This window comes from Furipterus horrens, unplaced genomic scaffold, assembly GCF_987537825.1.
Source record: "Furipterus horrens unplaced genomic scaffold, mFurHor1.1.pri manual_scaffold_1, whole genome shotgun sequence".
Taxonomy (NCBI): domain Eukaryota; kingdom Metazoa; phylum Chordata; class Mammalia; order Chiroptera; family Furipteridae; genus Furipterus; species Furipterus horrens.
In genome coordinates, this window is record NW_028327171.1 from 58,086,879 (window position 1) to 58,108,880 (window position 22,002).

The 22,002-nt window shown below is 34.3% G+C and overlaps 1 protein-coding gene across 1 annotated transcript; it reads right to left on the reverse strand.

Moving 5' to 3' along the window:
• Nucleotides 1-273: 273 nt before the first annotated feature.
• On the reverse strand, nucleotides 274-21,299 carry PLSCR5 (phospholipid scramblase family member 5). Its single transcript, XM_090284559.1, has 8 exons — nucleotides 21,180-21,299; nucleotides 14,412-14,575; nucleotides 8,276-8,318; nucleotides 7,189-7,409; nucleotides 4,718-4,879; nucleotides 2,706-2,867; nucleotides 413-496; nucleotides 274-330 (listed from the first exon to the last, which is right to left on the reverse strand). The coding sequence occupies exons 1-7, from the start codon at nucleotides 21,190-21,192 to the stop codon at nucleotides 458-460; spliced, it is 804 nt and encodes a 267-aa protein (XP_090140685.1). The 5' UTR covers nucleotides 21,193-21,299; the 3' UTR covers nucleotides 274-330; nucleotides 413-457.
• Between the last annotated feature and the right edge of the window lie 703 nt (nucleotides 21,300-22,002).

The window sequence follows — 22,002 nt, forward strand, 5'->3', positions numbered from 1 at the left end:
ATCCAGTTCTTTTGATTAGTAACTTTGGAGCCAGAAAAAAACTTCAAAGCACTCTCTAAACATTGCATTTTCATCAGTGCTGCTGCAAGCCTCAGTTCTCATCTTTCATGCTTACCCATGCAATAACTTCAAAAGAATAAAAAGGAAGAATGGTGATCTCTCAAAGTAACTTTGTGCTAAGGCCAGTAATCTTGTTTTTTAGCTACCATACATTCACAACCAAATAATTGCTTCATTACATTATGCTTTATTAAATATAATAATTAACATTTTGTTACAAATGAGTAAATACTCAAACCATTCAGAAGTGAAATCCAAGCCCAAGGGTTTCTAGAAGAAAATGAAAAAGAATCAGCATCAAATGTCAACATCTTCAAGGGAAAGAAATCATTTAAATTTGCCTTTTACTTACTGAAATATCTCCTGTATATTTTATTGTTTTTTGTCATCTTGCTTGTTATAATCCAGCCAGTGAATGTTCAAAGAACATAAAATCCTACAAATAAGGAAACTGAATATAAGTGAATTTACAAAAAGGCAACAGTTTAAGATCAAGAGTATTACATATAAACTTTGATTACATAAAGCAATTATCTTTCCTTGTGGTGCTTCAGCAACATGTGATATATCAGTAAAAGAAAAACTTTAAAAAGTTGTACGTTTTTTGACACTTGTATGTCTGATTTTCAGAGCACAAGTAATTGAAAACCTTATCTAAACCAGCATGGTATCATCAGTCAAACGTGGTGATCAAGATTTTGCAGAATTCGATTGTAAGACATTCTGGGTCAGTGCAAGAAATTGTAATAGACACTGATTTTTGAACAAGAATTAGATACATCATCATGGACTCTAAGGAAGTACGGAAAACCATACCAGAGAGCACGTGGGGCGCAAGAGGTTAGAGCTATGGGTGTGGAGAGGTAGGCTTGAACCACAGAAGAACAAAAATTAGATGTACTTCTGAATTTTGCTATTTGGATCAGGGAATGTTGTCACACTAGCAGCTTTTTGCAGTCTCTTACAACAAGGTAATAAAATGGAGACAGTATTTAAAAATTAAAAACATAATTCTTCCTGTCAATATAGATGCCAGTGATTTATGTTGGTAATACATGTGAGAAATAGTTTTAAAAGCTACGTTAGCAAAAAGTGAAAATATTTTATAATATTGTGGTAAACAGGAAAAAAGAAATGAATGGATGCCATTAGATATCCTCAGTGAGTATGTTTCTCCCTCAAACCCTGAGTTAAAAGTTATCTTTGAGATGATTGGGGTATATTATCTCAATCAGTGCTTCTCCAATTTATAGTGTGTAGGGAATTGCTGACAGTAAATAATTGCCACTGGCCTGTTACATAAAGAGGTGAATAGGACAGAGTAAAGATGGTCTCTTTCTTGACATAAACATTAAGTATAGGGACTATCTAAATGGCCAAATTAAAGTTCGGGGAAGAAGGTGTGTGTGCATGTGCGTGCATGTGTGCATGTGTGCATGTGCATACCTGTGTGCATGTGCGTGCATGTGTGCATGCACACGTAGGCATGTGTGTACTTGGAGGGACTGGTGTTGAAGTGCAAAATGATCAAAACGGAAAAGGTGAGCAGGAACTGGCAAATTAACAGCCTTGTCAAGTGAAGAGAGGAGAACAGGGAATGAAAGCAATATTAACTGACAGGTAAGATTGACTGGAATTGATAATATTTGTAGATAATGGGAATTGAAAGTGACTACTTAGTAAGGATAAATACCTAGCACTCTACATATAAAAATGCTGCCTTCTACCAAGCATAAGGAACCAATAAGTTAAAATGATTCCTCTTAAATTTCAGAAGAAATAATCTTTCATATATATATGTATATGTAATTATTTATTCTGTAATAGACTATAAGTATCCACCATTGATGTCACTAGGGAATTATTTTTATTTACTGTATCTCCCAAGTTTTTTTACAAGCAGCTGAGTAAATAGGGCCTATTATTTCCCCCACAGAAGTGCATATTAATATAACCATAAGATTTAGGATCCTAAAACCTTGAAGAACAAGAAAATATGAGAGGTAGAATGTAGGTTTATTTTTAAATTCCCTGAATTTTTGTGAGTACATTGAAAATGATGGGCAAAGAATGAGATACTGGAGGGGACATCAGGACAGGAGACAGCCAATCCTTTGGCACAGATATTATTAGACTTCTATTTTTCTATCACAAAACCCCACACCAAAGTAGAAAATGTTTTTAATGAAGTTGGAATTTGGAAAGAAAGGACAAAGACAAAATATCTTTCTAATATGGAAATGAACATAATGCATCTCTGTCATCTCCTGAATGTATGCACATATTAGAAGGGCAAGAAAATGGCACTGTTCACAGTCCGAACATCACCTAGCTCATTGATATGCAATGAAGCTGTCCTGAACCCTATCCAGGATAAATAATCGGGATATTTATGTTTACATATTTTTCAGTAAAAGCGAAAATAAGCCAAAAATCTAAATTGAAGTTAAAAGAGAAGGAAAACTCAGGTGTTGATGAAATGATGAGAAGGGCTTGTTGACAGAAATGCAGGCACCTGCCTCCTCACTCCTGAAGAATGTGGGCTCTAAAGTAGGCTTCTAGGCAACAGCTTTTCTTTGGGATAAACGCTGTGTGTTTGTAATTGGCAACTGAAAAGGAGAGAGATAAATCAGCTCCACTCTTACAAAGAGAAAACAAGCACCGATCATCGCTGCTTTGATGGTCACATCTAAGTCGGCAGGAACGTGGATCCCAAAGTTGTCAGCGTTGGTGAAAACGTTGTTTACAAACCCGGACCAGTACTTTGAAATCTTCCCAATTGTAACCTTTTCATCAATGGTTTTCACCTTCAAAAAGAAAATAAGAGGTATTAAGTTTTGACAGGGATGCAGATGGTTTTAGATTCTTCACATGTTTACTTCATGAGAGATATGAATTATTTTATCATCTTTATGACAATATGATGTTATTCAGTCCTTTATATAAACACAGGTTTGTAGATTTAACTTTGCGTTCATTCTTCAGGAATTTTACTTTTCTGACAGTTTTCTAACCCATCATAATTTTTTTTTTAATACAAATGAAAAATATAATAGCAATAAATAATTAAGGCCGGCTGACCACAAGATGGCAGCAGGTACATAGTCTCAGTTATGTGGTCTCACCAGGAAGGTAATTCCTTTACTAGAGGTGTGGATTTTAAAATGAACAAAATAAACTGATAAACAAAATAAAGGCAGAGTCATGGATACATGGAAAAGACTGACAAATCTCAGAGGAGAGGGTGTTGGAGGACTGGAAGAGATTAGCCAAGGAACATATATACATACATGCATAGCGCCGATGAACACAGACAACAATGTGGTGGAGGTGGGGGGTGCTGGGTGGAAGTGAGCAAAGGGGGGAAACGGGAGACATCTGTAATACTGTTACTTAAAGAAAAGAAAGAAAATAAAAATATGTTTGAGAAAGGTTTTACAAGGAATTAGCTTCACTTCTAGGTACAATTTGTTAACTTTAAAATTTTACTGCTAAGATTTTATAATTGCAAACACATTTAAATATTACTAACCATTGCTTAATCTCCCTTTTACATCATACTTAGACATTTACTAGACAATTCCTTTATAACCAAACATAAGTCCTATTTTTACATTAAAAAAGCCCCAATAAATCACACAGGAAATTTGGGCTAATTTGATCTAAAAGAAATCTATTATTTTCCTCAGCTAGAAGGAGTTCACTGTTAAATTTTATCAGATATTCATTGGCTTGTCCTGTTTGCCACTTAAAGGCTGAAAGTGATTCAATACAGCCTTTCACTTTTGGTATGTCAGTAGAAGATAGAAAATAGAGAAAGTTACTTATTACATCCCTATACCAGGAATACTAAAACTCTCATATCTAGATTCTCCTTGATTATAGGGCATATTTTTATACTTTATTCTTTTGAAAGCCATGCTAAGTCCTCTTGGAGTGAGTAGGAGTTAGGACAGCTCATTTTGTAAAATTTACGTTCTACTCTATGTGAATGGTGTTCCCTAAAGCTCTACAAACTGAATGTCCTAAGTGGATATACATGAATGAGTGAATAAAAAGTAAATATACAATTTAAATCAGACGAGCTCTTCTGCCTAAGATGTACTTCTAGGAAAGGCTGCTAAGATAGTTCATATTGATACAGATTAAATTTGCAAACAGCTATTGTTTTTAACATTCAATTTACACAAATGCATTTATGTGAGAGATTGTTCTATAAACAAAGTTATCAAGTCTTATGAACATGACTTTTAAATTAGTGATATTTTAATGGAATATGCTTCTGAGATGAGATTTGAACTGGGATATATTACTACTAAGGGTATAGGAAAGAAAATGTAATTTATGCGATTCTAAACTACATATATTTGTTTTATACCATGGGTGATATGCTCCACATAAATCAACTTTTTGTAATATGTTAAAAAAATTCTTGGACTTAATATTTCTTAAATTATGAGTTACTATTGGCATGTACAATATAGGCTTATTACATTATTCATAAATATATATTCATAAATATACTATTATTAAGAGATAATATATTTATAATAATACAATTATTCCAGAGATATTTTATGATTTGAACATTAAAAAAAATTGAATTATGTTGCAAAAAATCAGGACCTAAGTGAACACTTAATTTTGTTAATCATACCTCAAAATCCACATCGCCAAAACAGCCACATGTTGCACAAGGACCAACAATTTGCAAAATATCTTCTCTGTCTGCATTTTGGATTGTGAATTTAGGCAGAAAAGGGTCCCACTTCTGTGCAACATAACCAACTACAGTACCAGGAGGGGCTTCGATTTCTAACTGTAAGAAGAGAAAACAATAAAATAAGATTTTCTAAGCTTATTTTATTTTAATTTCACTATAATGTAAATTTACTTCTAAAGAATATACGTTTATGAAATTATTTTTTTATTCTACAGGTCATTTAAATATCTGCTTCTAAGGAAGAAAAGCAGGGCTTTTTTTTTCCATATTTTATAGAAACTAAGAAATTCACTGTATAGCTATATGTTTAGTACTATGCACTAAAAGCCCAAGTCTTTGCTCTTACTTCCCTTAAGAGAACCTATCCCAGAACTGTCTTCTGACCTCAGGAAACTGGCTTCTTTGCCATTTTTGTTCCAAGTACAACAGTTGGGTAAGCATTGGAAGCTGTTTCCCATGAGGGACCTAGTATCTACTCCCTTTCAGTTGTTGCTACAACACACATCTATTTTTAATCCTCACTTTTCAATTATCAAGTATGTAAAAAAATTTTTCTCTCTTCAGATTGTCAACTTCCAGCTTCTCTGTGTTCAATTAAAAGCAAATGCTTCTGGCCCTGGCTGCTGTGGCTCAGTGGATTGAGCGTCGGTTGGCCTGGTTCAATTCCCAGTCAGGGCACATGACTAGGTTGCACGTCAGGTCCCCAGTTGGGGGCGTGAGTGAGAGGCAACCACACAGTGATGTTTCTCTCCCTCTCTTTCTCTTTTCCCCTCTCTCTAAAAATAAGACAAAAAACAAACAAACAAATAAATAAATAATTAAAAAAAGAAAAAAGAAAAAAAGATACTTAAAAATAAAAAAGCAAATGCTTCTGCAGAGTTACAATTATTACACACTGATACAAGCACTGTTTAACTTCTTTCAAAGTGTTTAAGGTTAGCAATTGCATTTGCAAACTTCAGTATTTTACCCATTATCCTTCATTCTAATTGCTTTATTTTTCATCATATTGTATTTCAATATGTTTATGTAGCCAAGTCAATCCTTTGTATAATAAGCTGGAAGTAGGTGCACATAATGAAAATTATTGGCTTTTAAATCAAACTAACCATCATCAGATCTAATTTTGTCTTTTCCTATTTATTAAGTTCATAGTCTAAGTGTATGTCTATAGTGTTCTCGGACGCACAAAGGTGGCTTCAACAAGACTGGTTAGAATTATATAGAATTGTTCTAGGATCACTTTTAAAATTATTGATTTGATTATGACAAATTTTTAAAAATTATTAATGGGTATCAAGATGTATCTTCTACTTAATTCATGTGATACTACTATGAAATAAAACATCCATTATCAAAAATAAACAAATGAGCATATATTCTGTGATTATACTGACTGTACCATGTTGGGGCTTATTAGATCTTACATATTCTCAGCAGGAGGATGGAAATTCTTGGGCTCCATGTATGAGTACCTTAGCTATCTTATCACTAAGCCAGATCATTAGCTTATAATATCTGTAGAATAAACCTCACTAATTTTCCTCTTTCCATTAATACTTATTTCTATCATGCTACAGTACTTATACACAGGCCCCTCATAGATAAACTTGGGTTTGAATAAAGACACCTGGACCAAGTCCCATTTATATTTCCTAGATATGTGATCATAGGTAAGTCACCTCCATCCTCTAAGCCTGTTTCCTTAGCTGCAAAATGTGCATAGTAAAATGTATTCTTTCTAGCTCATAGAGATGTCATAATATCAAAGACATCAAAGTAAGTAAATGTTATTTATCACCTGCATTATGTCAATAAAAGTTATTTTTACTGGTCCATTAAAGAGTATTGGAATCTATTATACATTAAAATGAAATAATTGAATGATTTCCTCTAGAACAATAACATTATCTTTTCTGAACCTTGATATTTGTCATAAATGAGTGAATACAATGTGACATTCTGTACTAAATAATATTACCTAACCAAGAGAGAACACCTTGGAAGAGTTCAATATCACTTAGCACTTTCTGAACTTCACTATAGTTAGAGAAGACAAAAGGACAAAGAGTAGATTTGCTTAATGGTGAAACTCATCGATATTACAATTACATGCTAATAACAAGATTCAGGAAGGCGTGTCTCATTTACATGATGCATGAACCGTCTTCACCAATTAACATCATAGAAGCCACTATCCTGCTTTTTTTTTTGTTTGGAAAGAAAAAACATTTAGTGGATTACCAAATCCTCAAGCTGTTCTGATTCTAAAGGAGCAACTACTAATTCAAACAATTGAAATGTTAATTGCCCCCATAGCTCCAGATGAATGGCATTTATTAAAGAAATTATTGCTAATCTTTTCAAAGGTAGGAGACAAAAGCACACCAGAGCCAATGACTGACCTCTTGCAGGTAGCAAGGGCACCAGCAGCTGTTACACCTCAAGGGCCTGTTCACTGTCATCACCTCTTGACCTGAGTTATCTGAGATCCTCAGAGTACAAGATCGAAGTGTAGAACAGAAAGTCCGATTGAAGCAGATGCTTTCCTCCACGGCAAAGTATATTCTTTGTCCCAAGCTGTTTTTAATCTCATATTTGTTTGAGGTCTCAGTGCCAAGGATCACTGATGGGGCAAGAAAGAAAATTCTTAAAAATAATGCTAGTGCTTACTATTATACCTTTAAATAAGTAAAAGGGGTATAGTGTTATTAAAAAACAGTGACAGTTTAATTAAGAATATGGTATCTTCTTCACACATGTACTTCTGTGCCCTAAAATTTGAGGACTTCTCTATGGAAATCAAAGTAAATTCTCAGAACAAAGCTGTATGTTTAATAAATCTTGATTCTAGATATAGGATCTAGTTGGAAACATGCAACACCACTTTTCAACTATAAAGCAATGCTGTAAGGAATAATCTAATACTCAAATAATAATTGTGTTATTGGTAGGAAATTTATTGGAACAACTCACATGATAGTATGAATTTTGTCTAAAACCTCTATCTGGTAATATATTAACAGCTGCATGCTATCCTTCTATCTATTTCAATATTGACATACTTTGGAAACAGTTTATTAAAAACAAAAAATATTCAAGTAATTTACATTCAGTTAGTCATAGTTGTTTTGATGGATTCTTAAAAATTTAGTCTCAAACTTGATTTTACTTTCAGGAATTATTAAGAAAATGTAAAGTATTAGCAACCATGGGAATAATCACATTTTTTATTATTTTAAGATTTAAAATAATGTTAGATTTCTAATGGCAATATCACCAAAGACTGAATTTTATACTTTTAGGTTTATATATGTCAGATTAATACTTTTACTTATATGTTATTTTAAAACAATAAATAAAATAGTGCTATTTTTGACCTAAAGCTAGTCTAAACATTTAACTTGATTCTTTATAAAATATTTAGGTGTAAACAAACTTGTGAAACCTAAAATATTTTCAACAGTTTTAATAAATAGAGAATATACTTACTTCCGAGAAGCTCCACCTGCTGGTGTATAATTATGAGGTCTAACTGTTGAAGGATGACATAAAGGAAATAAAAAGTATTACATCACAATTCTGAACATTTTTGGAGACATTAGTAAGCTGTTTAGTAGGCTATATGAAATTAGGTGATTTTCAGTTTCTCTATTTTCAAAACAGTTGAGTACAGCTTACATTTTATAATGAAAAAGAAAGTAAAATGTTTTTTATTCAAGTGAAAATAAAAAAATTAAAAGAACCCTGAAAATTCCAAGGCAGTATTGCCCAAAATATAAATAGAAACTGTGGTTAACTCTATGCTCTTCCTGTGTTAATGGAATAAAAGGGTAGCTGTTGGAAACAGTACTTTGAGAAGATTTTTAAACAATCTCTGAATAACAATGCCTGTGAGATTTTAAAAGTCTACTCTCCTTTTTTTTTTTTTTTTTTTTTTTTTTTTTTAAGAAATGAAAGAAAACAACAAGGATCCAAATGTTTGGCCTCTCCTCCCAACCCCGCCTAACTTGACTCTCATTCTGTCAAACTACAGCAAATGCCCCACAGTGAGATATGTGTTTATTACAGCTGAAAGAGCATATTCTGGAAATTTTTCTCATTCACATCGTCCTTTGGACTAGAAATAAAACCAAAAACTCTGCTTATGTTGACAAAATATCAATTTAAGCAGAATAAGAGTTATGCCACTAAATGCATGACAATAAAATTGTATTGAATTATATAATTAAAAATGAAGTTAATTTACAGGGAAGTAGTCACACAATTGTGAAATGACTATAAATGTAGACAATACCAACTGTTTTTAAAAGAAAATTAAAAACATACGTTTTTAGAATAAATTTTATTTGTGTATACTTGAAGTCATGAACACAGTATAATGCTGGTCATTGTCATTTCTAATATTTAATTTTCTATTTTGCCTTTAAATTTTCTTTATTCTCTTTTCACATTAATAAACTCACATGTAACTGTCATTACTAATATTTGGTGTTGACTGGGCATCACAAACACAGAAAACTGAAAGTTACATTATTTTCTTCATTCTCCTTATATGTACTAAAAAGAGGTAAAACCAATATCGTTTCTTTATTCAAATCTCATTATTGATAAAACTAAGCATGTGGCCTCTTTCCTTAAGATTCACAAAAAAATATATTTTTCAGAAATAATTTATGATTTAAGATATTATAAAACCTTCTTAAACAATTATAACAATTATTTTAAAGTTAGAACCAACCAAATGGGAGAAGATATTTGCAAATAACAGCCCCAACAAGAGGTTCATATCCAAAATAAGTGGAAACCTCAGACAACTCAACAATAAAAAAATAAAATAAAAAGAAATCCAATTAAAAAATGGGCAGAGGAACTGAGCAGGTAATTCTCCCAAGACATACAAAAGGTCAATATCTATACAAAAAGATTCTCAACTTCACTAGCTATTAGGGAAAATTCAAATCAAAACTACAATGAGATACCACCTCACACCTGTTAGAACGATTATTATCAATAAGTCAGGTAATAATCATTGGAGTATCCTGGCTGGTTTAGCTCAGTGGATTGAGCGTCGGCCTGCGAGCTATGTGTCGCTGGTTCGATCTTCCAGTCAGGGTACATCAGAGAAGGAAAACTCTGACTCCAAAAAACCTCCGCTGCCTTGCGGCATACCTCTTCAGGGGAAAGGCTAAGGGAGTAAACCCCGACAGAAAATCCGGAGCCGGAGTCCCTAAGGCGGTTTGACGTTGTAGTCAACACCGGCAACTCCTGCGGCGCACCTGAACCCAAGCTGTATCGACTCTGTCTTTCCCTTGGACCCTTCAGCTGCGAAGAGAGGGGGGGTCTGCTGCATGGGCAACAGCAGACCCTCCATATTACCCTGCCCAGGCTCTGTAGCTTCAGCGTCATCACAAGATGTCGATTCAACACGGGAGGAGACAGATACCATGTCACTCCCGAGTCGGACTGCACAGCCATTCTCGGCGGTGCAGATAGACTCTTGAGAAGCTACATCATCGTCTCTCGAGACGGACGGCTGCCGACGACGAATCATTGGAGAGGTAGTGGAGATAAAAGAACACTCATTCACTGCTGATGGGGATATAAACTGGTTCATCCACTGTGAATGGTATGGATGTTTCTTTAAAAAATTAGGAATACAATTACCATATGATCTAGCAACCCCTCTTCTGGGTATCTACCCCAAATGTTTAAAACCATTTATTCTCAAAGATATATGCACCCTTACATTCACTGAAACATTTATTCATGGTGGCCAAGACATGGAAACTGAACTGTCCCTCAACAGATGATTGCATAAAGAATACTACCCAGACATAAGATAAAATATTGCCGTTTATGACAACATGAATATATATTTAGAGTATCATGCTAAGAGAAATAACTTGGAAAAAGTTAAGAACCATATGATTTCAATCATGTGTGGGATGTAAAACTGAAAGCAACAAATTAACAAATAACACAAATAAACAAAAACTCATAGACAAAAGTATGGTGGATAGCAGAAGGAAGGGGTTTGGGAGGATAGTAAAGGGTAGTGGGGGTGGATTATATGGTGATGGAAGGAGATTTGACTTTGGATGGTGGCCATACAATGCAATATAAAGATGATGTATCATTGAATTATACAGCTGAAACCTATATAATTTTATTAAGCAATGTCACCCCAATAAATTTAATAAAAAATTAGAATCAGTGTACTGTTGTTAAGTCTGGTGTCTTCTTTTGAGAGAATTTGAGGCCTTTGGGACGAGAAGACGAAAGCCTCCATGATGATTTAGCAGTGGCTCTATGTAGAAGTAACTTAGGGATGGGAAGAACTATAGGGCCAAGACTAAGGTTTAAGTTTAGAAACTTTAAATATTAGCGTCATAGATCAAGTCTTAGTCTTGAAATTAAGAAGCTATCAGGTAAGACCCACTCAACAATGGAAAGGGAAATTGTATCTCTGTAATATCTAATAAGAGTAGGTGTTTATTTAATGACTACCCTGAGGTAATCACTGTGTTAGATATTTTGACAACGTCTGATTTAATTCTCATAAGAATTCAGAGAGATAGATATCATTATGCTTTACATGTGAGGAAACAATCCCAGAGAGATTAAATAGTTTACCCAAGAATCGCACTCTATAAATGGCTGGGCTGGGACTTAACCTCAGTCTGTACTACAGCCAATTTTGATATGCTTTTTGCTCTGTTGTATTGGCATCACTAAGGTAAGCTTAGAAACTGGGAGAAAGAATTCTTAAGTGAAACTATGGGAATTCTGAATAGTTTTCATCCTTATCTTCGGTGCTCTTATATTCACCCTATCCTTTGTAATAACATTTGATTTGATTTGACCTTTCTTTGAGAGAAAACTTCTTGCAGTTGAGGGTCTTGTTTTTGGTTGTCCTTGTAGTTTCCTTTCAGTCCTAGGCCACTTATAAACCATAGTGTACATGGGTCCTTTCCAACCTTTGCTATTAAATAATGAACTGGGAATTGTTGGAAAGTTTAAACTTTAAACTTCATCAAATTATATATATTCAGGTGTCAGAGCAAGTAAAGCACTCCTAAAGTATGAATGCTACAGAATGCACATATAATGACAGTCTTGGACATAGAGCTTAATAAAAATTTCTGCATAATATATAAGATTTGCAGATATCAGTAATTGCATTTAATATATATACCATTGACTCTTGAACAACCCAAGTTTGAATTATGCAGATCCACTTCTATGCATGTTTCTTTCAATAAATATTGTAAATATATTTCCTCTTCCTTATGATATTTTAGTAATATTTCTTTTTTTCTAGCTTACTTTATTGTAAGAATACAGTATGTAGTACATGTAATATACACAATTTGTGTTAATTGACTATGTTATCAGTAAGGCTTCTAGTAAATAGTAGGGTATTAGTAGTTAAGTTTTGGGGGACTTGAAGTTTATATCTGGATTTTTCTGTGCAGGGAGTCAGTGTCCCTAACCTATATGCTATTTAAAGGACAACTGTACTTCAAAATAAACTGAACATTTACATTTTTTTTGTAGAGTTTAATTCACTTCTCTTACCTACAGGTAACTAAATTATAATAATTATCCTTTGATATTTGTAAAATAAAATGTTATTGATTATTATGAATGTATTAATCTAATCTAGAAAGAGAAAATATTTGTTTTATTAGGTTTAACCTTAGGTGTATATATATATACACATATGTACATATGTATATATGTTTAGATAAATATTTATACAGTATATATTTATATACATATCTCAGAATATATTTGCAAATAATTAATGGAAAAAATATTTTCAATAGTGACTGAGTAGACTGGATTAAAAAAGAATAGATGATTTAAAAAATTTTTTACTTTGTTTTTTCAATTTAGATAATTTTGTATATTTTTGTATATTTTCCTTTCTATTTATTGAAGTATGTACTATTTCCAAAAGTTCATAATTTTACTTAATTCTTACAGTTTTTAAACAAAAGTTAATGCATATGAATTCATTCTATATATGTCTCTTACAGATTTGTGATATAAAAATTTTTAAATTATCATTAATGCTGTTATATGTACAGTGCTTTAAAACAAATGTGTTCTTTTGTATAAAGTGAATAAATTATCTTTACCTTTGAATAATTGAAGTGAAATATTCACCAATTTGTGGCATAATTTTTGTTTTGACTTTGTTTTAGAACTGAAGCTGATGAGTTCATATCTCTATTTATTGACTATGAAAAAATGTATTCATATCAAGCATCTGGCTCCGGGTGTGTCATCATTCATGGATGGAAGAAGACTATGTGATGACCATATGTGATCATCAAACCTCAGCCCTCTGGCACTGGTATATCACTCTTATCCTTGGCAAAACCTTGTTTGACAATGTTCCCAAACAGCTTGCAGCAGTTAATCAACTCTAGTCAGCTATTACAGCTGATCCTTTCTGCAGATGGAAGATGGTGGGTTAGCTTTCCCAGCTCTTTTACATATCTCCCCAAGCTCCCCAGTCTCCAAAGTACATTTGTCTGCCAGTGGGTTTCTGGAGAAGGCATCTGCAATTATAAACATTTTCCCAGCAACATATGCTGCATGCAGCTTAAACCCTATCAGGCATAACAGAAATCTCTTGTACCTTAAGGGAATTAACACAGAGATTTGATTTTGATAAAGGAGATAGACTTTATAGTTTGAAAGAATGCCAAACAAGCTGAAAATGCAGCAGATGTGCTGACATCTCAATATTAGTGTAAGTGTATTTCTAATCTTTTGTAGGATAAAATACCAAGGCAACAATTCGTGTATATATATCGTATATATCATATATATACAAATTGCTATTCACATGTCATGTAATTGAGATAATATTTCTTAACTGAATTATTATAAAGCTTGAATCACTACTTACCTTCCAAAGATTACTAGTGCATATGACAAATAATAATATGATTTTCCAAGCAAATGGACCTGGAGATGCAACAGTGTCAAAGACAATATTATCAACTTGGTAGTTTGCTTTCCCTTGGATTTCCATCCACCATCTGAGATTCAGTTGAAGACGAACTCTCAGCTCATTACAGAAGTCTCTTGCTCAGTACAACAACCTTTTTCTCATCTATATACCTACACACATTACAGTTCTGTGCTTATCTGGCTTTGGTACACATCCTGGCACTTTTTGTCAACATTTTTTTTTTGTCTTGCCAATTAGGATACAGAATGTTTGAGTGACAGAGACTAGGTTATATGCTTTTTATATTCCTTGATTTCAACAAGTACTCAATAAATATTCTATAATTAAATAGCCGTTGGTGTCTAGACGTACATATTTTGAGGATAAATATGCTGACATTTTTAACAATTAGCAGAAGGAGGATAAATGTGCTAAATAGCTCAATCAAAAATGTTTAATCTTATTACCTGTCAAGGAAAATAGAAGTGGTAATTAAAAAAAAAGAATCCCCCCCCAATTTTAATTTCATAGTTTATAATGTTTTTCTCACTGCAATAAGTTATTTGTTAAAGTCCTTCATTCTTGGTTGAAAAGCAAGAAACCAAGTTTGTATTCATGTTAAGGGGAAACATTTATGGGAATAGAAAAGTAAAACACCTGGCTTAAATATTCTAGACCAGGAGGGTGGTTGCCTGGCAGAGGGTGACCTGGCTGCCACACTTGGCTCTCTGGATTAGAAGGTGAGACATGTTGGCCATGGTCTGGGTCTGAAGCTCCAGGAAGAAAATAAGGCAGACCTCTGCTTCCTTGGTTTGGTGCATCTGCAAGAGAACAAAAATCCCAGCTTATATTTAAATTTAGTCCATTATATTTAGTTTTTTAAATATAATATCTGTTACTTCTAATTTGGTGGATAGATTCTCTCCTGCTGCCCTTTCCTTAATTTTTTCCTACTTGCTGCCACAACAGGTGACCCCTAAACCAGAGAAAAGGAATGTAGAAGGTTGTTAGTGGTTGTGAGGAGAAGTTGGGTAATTTGGGCAAAAAACATGATTTTAGAAAATATATGTTGTTTGAAGGCCTGTAAAACTTCTATTCAAAAGTACAATAGGAAAAGAAATGGTAAAAGGAATGAAATATTCTCATAATTATGACTGTCAAGGCATATCCTCCCTTCCCCAAGTATTATGAGGGTGCTTCATAATACTTAAGAATATTTTGTGTTATCAATCATATTGTTATGACTAGGTTTAATCCAGTGGTTCTTAACTTTCATCCTGCATCAACACCACTTGTTAAAATAAGATTTCTAGGCCCCTGCTCCCAGTGTCTGATTTAGTAGTTGATGTGGAGGTGGGGCTTGATAATTTGCATTTCTAATAAGTTCCCAGGTAAGCTAATGCTGCTGGTCTGATGCTGTAACTTGAGAATTAATTGTTTATTCTATATACTATGAGAATGTTTATAACTAATTTACGAGCTTCTTAAGGGCAATACAATATCTAATTTAGCTTGAATTTATCAATATTTTATAGAAAAGCATTCAATTTTTTTGACAATATGGATTCCTTTGTAGTTCACCCAATATTACAAAAGATAAAATAATTACAGATTTCTATAATGTTTTGCTTTTTCTTAAGATAATCTCCTGTTTTGTATATGAATGCCAGGTAAAAAATATTACTATTTCAATGATCTCTTTGATTGAAATTTGGAGATTTGCTATTTACTCTGCATTAATCTGGAATCTGTGTAAAGTTATACATAAACCCTAATAAGTGGTGCAAGCAAAAGTATTCTTCTTTGTTAAAGAATATAATTATTCTTTCTGGTATCATTTTTCGCATATGACTGCCATTTTGATATCTCCCTCAATAGATACCCATTTTTTTTCAAAGACCATCAGTGTGTTTTTACTTCTCATCTTTATTAATTCATTAATTAGAAAGTTCTCAGTGTTCATTCATTTAATTTATCAACATTATGCAGTGTTAGAATTAGTGTAGGTGTGGATTAAGTTTCATGACAATATTTTCAAATATTAGAGGGGCCACTATAAAGAGAAATATTTCAGACTATTCTAAAGACAGATAAGTGGGAAAGACGAGGAAAATGGTTCTGCTTTACTGTGAGAAGGAATTTGTAACAGTTGTATAAGTAATTGAACATACATATACTAAGGTTAGAAAGACATCTGTGTGATTCACAATAAATTAGAGTGGTCTCTTTTCAGCACTGATGCTCAAATTCATGTAAGTTGTGTTTGTTTGTGTGGGGAGGTATTCTTCTGAATCTTTTAAATTGCTAATCATAAACTTGGAAAAGGACTGAGTTGTCATTGTAGAAAGTAAGTCCCCCATTTTTTAGAGAATTCAGGTAGGAATATTTGGACGGGGGTTAAAAACAAAAACAGGCTCTTCTTGGGACTTCCTGCCAAGATGGAGGCGTAGACAGACACACTGTGTAACTTTCCACAACTAAGAAGGAATACAACTACCTCAAAACTAGAAACAACTAGAAGTTCCAGAAAATCAAACTGCATGGAAGTCCAGCAAACAAAAATATAAAGAAGAAATACTCATCCAGACAGGTAGGAGTGGTGGAACCGGGGCAGAGATGAGGTAGTGTGGTGGTGGTGGCAGCGGCGGCAGTGGCAGGCTGGCAGAAAGTGCAGTCACACATTTTAAAAAGTCAGGAGGGACACCTGGGGAGCATTTCCAGCTCATCACTGGACCTTGAAGCACCGGGGAAAATCAAGCCTTATTGCTTTTGACTGTGCAGACCAGTGGGGGTTGGGGTAGAAGCAGAAACTGCCAGTCTCTCATCAAAGTCCACTTATTTAAAGGGTCCCCACGGTCCTAGAATGTCCACAGACCCACCCAATCTGGGAACAACAGCCAGGGCAACAGCTAGAGAGACGCCAGTCCCATACAGAAGTGGGAGAAGTGCCTGAAAAAGGGGCGAGTGCTGGGCAAGCAGCATTGTTCCCTCTCGGAACCCTCCCCCAATACAGCGCCACAACATGATGAAACAGGTCACCCTGTACTGATGCATCCCTAAGGCTCCGCCCCTTACAACATAACAGGAGTGACAGCTCTACTTGGGATGTGGAGACAAACAAACACAGGAGCCTGTCAGAATGATGAGACAGAGAAGTATGGCTCAAAAGGGGAAGCGGATCAAGGTTCCAGTTGGAGAAGTAAGCGACGAGGAGTTAGCCAACCTCACAGATGAGGAGACAGACAACCTAACAGATGCAGAATTCAGAACACTGGTGATAAAGATGATCACAGGCTTGACAGATATGCTTGAGTATGGCAAATGCATAAGAGAAGTGAAGGCTATGCTAAGTGAAACAAAGAAAAATCCACACAAAACCAATGGCGAAGGGAAGGAAAACGGGGTTCAAATCAATGATTTGGAACATAAGGAAGAAAAAAACAGTCAACCAGTGCAGATTAAGGAAGCAAGAATTTTTTAAAAATGAGAAAAACTTCCCAAATTTTGTGAAGGAGATGGACATACAGAACCCTCGCACGGAGGGTCCTGGGCAAGCTGGACCCAGAGGGGACCACACCTTGATGCATTATGACTGAGATGCCAAAGGTGACAGATGAAGAGAGAGTCCTGGGGGCAGCAAGAGAGAGGTGGAGAGTTGCCTACGGGAGGGTGCCTATAGGACTATCAGTTGATTTCTCAGAGGACACTTTGCAGGTAGGAAGGGACTGGCAAGCAGTATTCAATGTGATGAAAGGCAACCTGCAACCAGGATTACTCTATCCAGCAAAGGTATCATTTGAAATGGAAAGGCAGATGAAGTGCTTCCCAGACAAGATGAAACTAAAGGAGTTCATCATCACCAAGCCATTATTATATGAAATGTCAAAGGGACTTACTTAAGGAAAAGAAGATCAAAACTCTGAACACTAAAATGACAACAAACTCACAGCTATCAACAACTGTATCTAAAAAATAAAAACAAAATCCAACTAAGCAAACCAGAATAGGAACAGAATCATAGGTATGGGGATCATTTGGAGGGTTATCAGCTGGGATGGGGAGGGGGAAAATGGGGAAATGGTTCAGGGACTAAGAAGCATAATTGTTTGGTACAAAATAGACAGGGGAACATTAAGAATAATATAGGAAAGGGTGAAGCCAAAGAACATATATGCATGACCCATGGACATGAACTAAGAGGGTGGGATTGCTGGAGGACAGGGGCATACTGGGCAGAGGAGAGCAAAGGGGGAAAAATTGGAACTACTCTAACAACATAACCAATAAAATATACTTAAAAAAACAGGTGAAGGAACATAGACATCAAATGACAAACTGTTTCTAGTAATAGTAGGCTCATTAAGGCTTATGTAGTTGTGGAATTAATGAGGAACAATATCCAATGATTCCTTTATTTGAACTTAACAGAGCAGAAATAGATGAAGACAGATGGTCACTTGTACTGCTCTGTGGCATTTAGAATTTGGACAAGCTTCAGCATTAGGATCATATGGAAACAAACTTGTCACTTGGCCTTACTAAAATAGAACTCCTTACCCATAACATAGCTGTCTGCTTCCCACAAGGACCCTATCCTGAGCTTCTCTCAGAGATGGTTGGGCGCAGAAGATGTAGGCTTTAGAACTAACTCCTCTTGCTCTTGAGAAAGAACCTGAATGGGACCCCAAACAGTAACCTTAGAGGAAAACTATGTGGCACTCCATCAGATTTGGGAGAGGAGCTAATGGCCAGTGTAGTAATAAGAACTGAAAAATAACAACAGGCAACAGACATCTTTTCTCCAGCATTAGTGCCAAATGCGCGTTGTCATTGACTTTCAGAGAAACACACAGGCAAAACTGTGATCTAGGGAAAACTAGTTCATAAGGATAAAATTCAGAATAGTGCTTCTGTTTGGGAGTGGAAGAACATGGCTATTAACTGGAAAGGAAACTTTATGAGGTGCCAGAAATGTTCTATATCTTGATCTTGGTGGTAGTTAAACAAGTGCTTCCTTATTTTAAAATTATAGAGCTTAATCTGGATGTTCGTTATGCACTTTAGTATTCACATGTTATCCTTCAAAGTAATAGTAGAGTCTCTCTGTCAATTTTATTATAAAAAAAGATTCGTGAATCACTCTAATTTTTTCATGTAAACTATGTGTGCTCTAACAAAATGCAGTAGGTTGTCTAGTATCTGGCAAGTGGCTCTACAGTCTTGATCCAGATCTAAAGGTCCTGAGACCTCACAACAGGTCCAGAGACATTGATGCACCTGGGGCCCATGGCAGATCATATCCAAAGTTTTGATTCATGAGTAGTCCCAGTAGGTGGAGATTGTTGGGATCCCCATTCTGAGATCACTTGCTTTCTCATCTGGGATTTCTGTTCACATTGGAGCAGCCTTTAGAAATAGCTCTTGTCCAGTTTTGATTTTCCTAGAAACTCCTGCTTTTCTCTAACTTAAAACAAAGTTTGATACCAACCTGTTCATAAATTGTATTTATTTACATTAAACCACGCAAATATTTCTTCAGTTCTAATGGCATTCAGTATTCAGACTGTCCCTTGGCTTAGTGGTGCCAATGGAATTACCTACAAAATGTGTGAAATGTTCAATAAACCTGTATTACCTTGGAAAATGATCATTGCCAATACAGTTTCATGGGCCAGAGAACATTCACAATGTTATAAGTGATGTCTTTAAATATATCTAAAGAAAACTGTGCACAAAATATTTTAAGGAAGTATTGATGATAACCTGACTTGTTCCCTCAAACGTTATTTCAAATTCAAAAGGAAGCTTTATTTTTACTCCTTCTAAGTGGCATAGGATCTCTAACAGGTGTTTTACCCACTCCATGTGTTATTTTGAGTAGGATGCAGAAGGAGTGTCAGTTTTCTACCTAAAGTTTTACCACAAAGTTTAGTGTTGAACACATCATTAATGAACATCACTGCTTTTTTAGTAGATTAATCACATTTTGATCATAGTATGGCTTTCTAGTCACGGTTTCTTCAAAGACTCAGACCACTAGATAAAGAAGGAACTCCTTTGAATTTCCATCTGGCTTTGAATTTCTATCTACTATTTTAAAAATGTATAACTAGCTTATAAATATTTCAAGTACTCTGCAACTCTTTACCTTACAGGCTATAGTTGTTCTGTAACTCTTATTTTATAAAGTGATGGAGTGTTTTGAACTAAGTATTAGTGTCAATCTTAAAAAAAAAAAACTTGTTAAGATTTTTTGTTTGTCTTCAGTATAAAAATGAAGCACACACATTAAAATTAATTATTTTGATGCCTCATGTCTATATTTTACAACTTGTTTGAGCTTTCCCAATGATACTTAGGGACTGGTGTACATGAAATCTTGATAAAAAATGAAAAGTTACCTTGTTTGCTTTATATTATATAGCACCTAAAGTGTATTTTGATGAAAGAAGCAAATTAACATACACATTTCTTTGAATGGATCATTAATTTAATTTAGGATATTTTGAATTGGTAGACTCTGTTATCCTATTTGTAATTAGGGTAGATTCCCACTAATTATACTAGTCATAATTCTTCATGATAAAACCTTTCATCATAGCTTAGAGTTTAATGACTTGTTCTGATAATGAAATGAAAACACATCATAATTTCATTTTTATTTAATTTCACATGTGTTGTTAGTAAGGTTGCAAACCATCACCATAAGAAACAACCACATCTCTTGTCTTCTTGAGAAGTTCTTTAAAATAAGAAAAGTAAGACAATGCTAAAGATAGTTATATAACTTTAGGGATTTGAGGACAAGTTAACCAGCTCCCCTCTGCCCTAGTACCTAATTAATCTGTTTGCCTAAATTAGTTATTTTCTGTTTGCATGTATAATTTACTATCAAAGAAATTTTGAAAGATTTTTGCTTCATAGTTCAGAAATATTTATTTCTAGTCCACTAAAATTTTAGAATTAGCCAATAACAGGTGTTGAATTTGTTATAATAAATGGCTGTATCAAACAACAAGTGGAAAATTTTAAAATACTGAACTGTACTTTAACAATTTTTAACTTATGTATGAAAAGTTTTCTCTAAATCTCTTTAAACTTGGAAGATCAACCTGTCCTTGTGTTTGGCTTAAATATTCCCATTTTAAATTTTCCTATGCAGCTTTCCTTTATTAACTCACTAGGTTGATATTTATGATAACTAAGACATTGTTTACAGCTTAACTTTCACATTTTATCAGTGTTTTCAAAAAATTTAATGCAACATGCCCCTTGAAGTTAAAATTTAAAAATTCCAATGTTCAAAGGTGACAAATGACAGGTTTTCAAGTATCAATCTCACTGACTGTAACACCTCTAAAACTCTATATTTTTATTAGTTTTAATATAAAGAAAAAATTATTTGCTGACTATATTTACTCTTACCGTTAGAGGCCATGAAGATTTCTGAGTCACTTCTTCAAAGACAGCCAGGTTAAAAGAAAAGGCTTTTCTTGCTGAAGCAAGGAAAGAAAACACAGCATGAGTAAAACTTCAGAAGGTATCTGTCTACTTCATGTGAGCTTACAAATAACAGAGCAAGGGAGTGCCTCACTCAGCTTCCAGAGTGCTGTATCTTATCACTGTGGACAACAGGGGAAGACGAAGCTACCGCCCAACGTACACACTGCTTAGAAACCATCATACCTCTTGGTGGCTGAGGAACAATTTAAAAAGAATAGAAACCAGAAGAAAACTACATAACGCTCATTTTAAAAGTCCTGTTTCTGCTTAGTTGTTTTTATATTCCTTGAATATATACTTTTATATTCATTATATACATTAGAATTATTCTATTTTCTAGTTTCTAGAAATCTCCTGTGCCAGAATCTATGATAAAGTATTCTATTATGTGTAAGTTCCTGACAGTTCTAAATACTTTTTTATATTTTGAAAATGTTTGAACACCAACTTCCTTATTTTTCTCTTGAGATTTCTACCCACTCTCTCTCCCAAAAACAAACCAATAAAAAGAGAATGTATTCCCTACTATTTATGTACATAAGAAAATCTTTATTTTCATTTTTAATTAATTTGATGAATCAGAGGCATTTGAAAATACAAACCTTCAATAACCTTGCAGTTCATTCACACATACAGGTGATATTTAACTGCATTGTACAATACACCGAGGGGAAAAACCGCACTGTAACCTTGAGTAGACAGCTCACATTTCTAAATGTAGCTGACCAGGTCACCATGGAGATTT

Excerpts from the sequence above, each read along its gene's own strand:
- PLSCR5 (XM_090284559.1), bottom strand. Across the intron at positions 7,410-8,275 it reads GCAGGTGGAGCTTCTCGGAA|TGATCCTTGGCACTGAGACC; the intron begins GTAAGTATATTC and ends TTGCCCCATCAG. Across the intron at positions 2,868-4,717 it reads TTGGCGATGTGGATTTTGAG|GTGAAAACCATTGATGAAAA; the intron begins GTATGATTAACA and ends TTCTTTTTGAAG.